We start from the raw sequence: 5,434 nt of genomic DNA on the forward strand, positions 1-5,434 counted from the left end.
GTTATTGTTAACAGTGCTACAGTAAGTGTGAGAATGCAGATATCTTGTTTTAAAATACTAATTTTTAAAACCTCATTTTTATTGGTGGTATATTTTTGCCTCCCTTAGATGAGGAGGCATTGGGAGCTTCTAGCCAAATGTTTTCCCTCTCCCCTTGCATCCTACCCCCAAAGCAACAGGTATTCTTTTTAAACTTAAGATTCTAAAACTGGTATTTTAAATGGGTACATAAAAAAGTTTGAAAATACACATCTTGTAACTTTGACAATGACAGTAACAACACAAACCTATTTAAATAGGAGTTGTTTGGGGATCAGGCTTAGCCATAGAATTGCCACTGCCTCAAAAAGATTTTGAGAGTTTTGAAGCTTCCTGAAGAACTTTATAATTCTTGGGTTTAATAAATTCTTTAGATAATTCCTGGTGCTCTGTCTTTTAAGTTCATATCTCTAAAGTCCTCTCTGTGGTTTTTCTACCTTTCATTTCTCCCTTCATTATGTTCATTCTTTTCTTTTCCTTCATGAACATAGGAAACATATTTATAATAGCTGTTCTAAGTTCCCTGTCTGCTAATTCTATTATCTCTTTTATTTCTTGACCTATTTCTATTAATTGATTTTTTTCTCTCTCCCTTTTTGTTGTGAGACATATTTTCCTACTTCTTTGCATCCTTGATCATTTTTTTATTAGGTGACAGACATTGTAAATTTTGTCATGATAGTGCTGAATTTTGCTGTAATCCTTTAGTGTTGGACTTAATTCTGGGATGTAATTAAATTATTTGGTATCATTTGAATTCTTTTGAGACTTGCTTTTAAGCCTTTTTAGGGCAGATACAGGGCAGCCTTAACTCTAAGGCTAAAAGGAGAAAGATTTCCCTTTCTACATCTTATTCTTACAAAAGTCTTTTCTTCTCATTTTGTGGATTTAAGTTTCCTGACTCCAAATATAAGTTTTTCTAAAGTAGAGAATTAGCAGACAATAGCCTGCAGTCCAAATCCAGCTCATGCCCTGGTTTTTTGTTGTTCTCGTTGTCTGTTTATTTTTTTGAGACAAGGCCTCACTCTGTCGCCCAGGTTAGAATATAGTGGCGTCATCATAGCTCACTGCAACCTCAAACTCTGGGGCTCAAGCCATCCTCCTGCCTCAGACTCCCAAGTAGCTGGGACTACAGGCCCGCACCACCATGCCCAGCTAATTTTTCTATTTTTTGTGGAGACAGGGTCTTGCCATGTGGTTCAGGCTTGTCTCAAACTCCTGGCCTCAAGCAATCCTCCTTCCTCAGCTCCCCAGAGTGCTAGGCTGTTTGTTTTTGAGGCAGAGTCTTGCTGTCGCCCATGCTGGAGTATGGTGGCCCAGGCTGGAGTACAGTGTCCTGATCGCAGCTCACTACAACCACAAACTCCTGGGCCCAAGTGATCCTTCCACTTCAGCCTCCCAAGTAGCTAAGACTATAGGCGTGTGCCACCACACCTGGTTAATATTGTTAAAATTTTTTGTAGAGAGAGGATCTTACTGTGTTGCCCAGGCTAGTCTTGAACTCCTGGCCTCAAGTGATCCTCCCACCTAGTCTCCCAAAGCACTGGGATTACAGGCATGAGCCACTGCACCTGGCCCCATACCTTGTTTTTATAAATAAAGTTTTAATGGAGCACAGGACATTCCTTTCTATATATTTTGTCTGTGGCTGCTTTTGCACCATAACAGCAGAGTTGAGTAGTTGTAATAGAGATGATATGAAAATATTCGCTATCTCATCTTTTACAGAAAAAGTCTGCTAACTGCTGTTCTTAAAGAATTACAAACTTGTTTGGGGAAAGTTATGTTAATCAAGTGTTTTGTTTCAATGTCTTTGTACATCCTACACACCTATGTTACCATATTGTGTAAAGGTTTATCACTGTTCTTGAAAGATTGATATGGAAGTTTTCTTGAAAGAATGTAGTATCTTTATTGTTTTTAAATATCAAGAAATGTGTGGATCATAAGTGTTTTTATCAGAAACTTATTTCATATTTTTATGTTATACTGATTTTTGGAAAAGTTTTCCTTTTTGCTTTCTATTTTTTATTTTTAGATGACCTCTTGGTACTTCATCTCTCTGACCTGATTCGCATGGCATTCATGGCTGCGACTGATCATAGTAACCAGCTGCGGATGGCTGGTCTCCAGGCACTTGAAGACATTATCAAGAAATTTGCGTCTGTGCCTGAGCCAGAATTTCCAGGCCATGTGATTCTGGAACAGTATCAAGCTAATGTGAGATTTTCTACTTATTTAGAAACTTAAAATTGATCTTTTGAGAGACCATTCAAAGAGTGAAGAATTTCTGGAGGAATGTGTTTAGAACTGCTATCTGTTTATTCATGTAGAATGCTTATCTTTACTTCCAATGTCTGTTACATAGTGTCAGTCACCCCTCAATTGAAGAAACAATAATGTCAAACTGTTGTCACTGTTTTAAGTTGTGATAGCATATTAGTGATAAAATTAGAATAGAAATCGCAGCCTAGCTTTCCAGTCCCGTGTTTAGCTTTCCAGTCCCGTGTTTAGATATTTAGCCCTACCATTTAAAAGATCAAAAGAACATTCAGAAGAGTGTTGTGGATTTGCTGCCATTATTTTTGTGTGCCAGGGCTTGATAAGCATTTTTAGAAATCAGCAACAATTTCCCCCTGTACAAAAATGATTAATTAACTCTTAATAACAGGAGTTAAAAGTATTACTGAAAGAATTATGTGCTTTCAAAAGATTTTTATTTTGTTCTAAATAGAGATTTACTTGTTTCTCCTGAGATTTATACCTTTACTTATGTTCTGCAGATGAGGCGCAATAAATTAGTCCTAGCAATGGGGGCTTATATGAAGATAAAAAAATTATGTTAACAAGGAAAGAATACATCTTTTTTACTGTGATTATGCCAAAATCTTGGCTCCAGATACATCATACCTTATCTAAAAGCTGTGCTCAAACATACCCAAAATTAAAAATGTGAATAATGTCTAATCCATTGTTATTCAATTATAAGTACAAGTGAATTCTCAATTCTTGGTTTCCAATGACCTTATATCTCTTTGTGCCCATATGTACCCATCGTTTTGCTCCTACTTATTAGTGAAATATAGTTGTCTTCTATAGCTTTTAGTCCAATTGGCTATATAAAACCTGTGTATAATTGTTTACTCCCAAATACCCAACCTGTCAAAATGAGGGTCTTTTTAAAAACCTTTTTATTTAGAAATAATTTCAAATTTATATAAAAGTTGCAAGAATAGTACAAAAACTATCTTATACCCTTTATTCATATTTGCTGATTGTTAATTTTGCCTCATTTGTTTTAACGTTGATCTCTCTCTCTCTACCCCTATACACACACACAGATACAGAATTTTTTCCTAATTAATTTAAATTATTTGAATCATATGCTTTTATCCTTGAACACTTTAGTCTATATTTCCAAAGGACAAGAACATTGTCTTATGTAACCACAGAATAGTTATCAACTTCGAGAAATCCAACATTGATATGCTACTTTTATAGAATCTATCATATTCCACTTGTATCAAATAACCTCTTTTATAATATTCCTTCTCCTCCAGTACAGGATCCAATACTAGCTCACATATTGTGATTAGTTACCATGTCTTTAGTCACAGAGAAAGACTCGTGATCCACTTCCAAATGTCTGTTGATATGCCTTACCAACTGAACTCTGTTGTAAGGGAAGAAATCTCAGTGTAGGAGTCAACTACATATTCTTTTGAGACTTGCTTTTAAGCCTTTTTAGGGCAGATACAGGGCAGCCTTAACTCTAAGGCTAAAAGGAGAAAGATTTCCCTTTCTACATCTTATTCTTACAAAAGTCTTTTCTTCTCATTTTGTGGATTTAAGTTTCCTGACTCCAAATATAAGTGTGCTCTCCATATTAGGGATTTGCTCACAGCGTGGTGGTCGGAGGGTTGATTGCCATGTTCTCTGTTTTGTTTACTGACTGTTTTATATCTGTAGCTGGATAGGAAGTTGATATAACAGCTCTCCACCTAGATTCCAGTGTCTGGCATATTTTGTTCTACAGGACTGAACTAGGATCCTTTCTAGCCCCACTGCCTGCCACACTGATTGTGAACAGTCATGGCAGACTAGATGAAAAAGTATAGACCCAGTGAATGTGTTATTCAGGTTCTTCCTGTGTCATCCTTGTCTCTCCATCTTCTTATTTATCGTGCTTTAATTGTAAGGAGTTACTACTTCTAGAATATAATAAACTGCTGCAGCCCCCTAATTCTCTGTCCATTTTAGAGTTTCTGTCTGGGCCCCCTCCCATTCCTACCCCTCCAGGAGTTCATCTCCTTGGATTTAGAAAAAAGAGGTCTTGGTCTGAGGAAGGTTGGAGGTAGAGATGTGTGGAGAAGCAACAGCACTCTAATTGTTGGGGAAAGCGCCCTCTCATTCCAGGACAATTGCCTACTGTTCGGTTTGGTAGACTGATACAGTCCTAGACTTTGTGAATCAGGTAACAGAGAGTGCAGGGGAATAATAGGTCTTTTCATTTATTTTTAGGTTGGCATAATATGAGTATCCCGTTTTAATCTAGTTCCTTCTGCCTTGGAAATTTCCTCCCAAATTTTGGCAATAGTTTATTATACCACATTTTTGGTTGCTTGTTTGTTTTTGTTTTTTGTTTTTTTTTTTAAGACAGGATCTCACACTATCGCCCAGGCGGAAGTGCAGTGGCACTGTCATAGCCTCAAACTCCTGGGCTCAGGCAATTCTCCTGCCTCAGTAGCTGGGACTACAGGTGTCAGCCACCATGCCCAGCCTCAGTTTTTTTTATTGTAGTAAAATACACATAGTAATTACAACTTAACATTTTTCTTTTTACTTTTCAGACTAGCAAAATTTTTAAAATTAACATAAAATTATATGTATTTATCATGAACAAAATGTTTTGAAGTATATATACATTGTATAATAGTTAAATCTAGCTAATTAACAAATACATTATCTCACCTAGTTATCATTTTTGCAGTGAGAGCACAACATATTAATATATCATTGCCTTTTTCAAGAATACAATATATTGTCATTAACTATAGTCACCAGGCTGTATGGTGGATCTTTTGAGCTTATTCCTGCTATCTAACTGTAATTCTGTATACCTTGACCAACCTCTCCCCATCTCCTCCTACCCCCTAACCATCCCAGTCTCTGGTAACCACCATTCTACTCTCTACCTCGATGAGATAAACTGTTTTAAACTCTACAGGTGAGTAAGATCACGTGGTATTTGCCTTTCTGTGCCTGGCTTATTTCACTTAATATAATATCCTCCAGGTTCATCCATGTTGTCTCAAATGACAGAATTTCATTCTTTTTTATGGCCGAATAGTATTCCATTATATATATACATATTTTATATATATACACACACACA

General features: G+C 36.5%; 1 protein-coding gene across 1 annotated transcript in view; it reads left to right on the forward strand.

Moving 5' to 3' along the window:
• The window catches only part of HEATR5B (HEAT repeat containing 5B), a 105,782-nt gene that overhangs the window by 55,295 nt on the left and 45,053 nt on the right, over window positions 1-5,434 (forward strand). The window contains 1 exon segment of the mRNA XM_012653801.1: window positions 2,078-2,259. Coding sequence (XP_012509255.1) covers window positions 2,078-2,259 — 182 coding nt within the window.

Source organism: Propithecus coquereli, unplaced genomic scaffold (assembly GCF_000956105.1).
Source record: "Propithecus coquereli isolate 6110/MARCELLA unplaced genomic scaffold, Pcoq_1.0 Scaffold43, whole genome shotgun sequence".
NCBI lineage: Eukaryota > Metazoa > Chordata > Mammalia > Primates > Indriidae > Propithecus > Propithecus coquereli.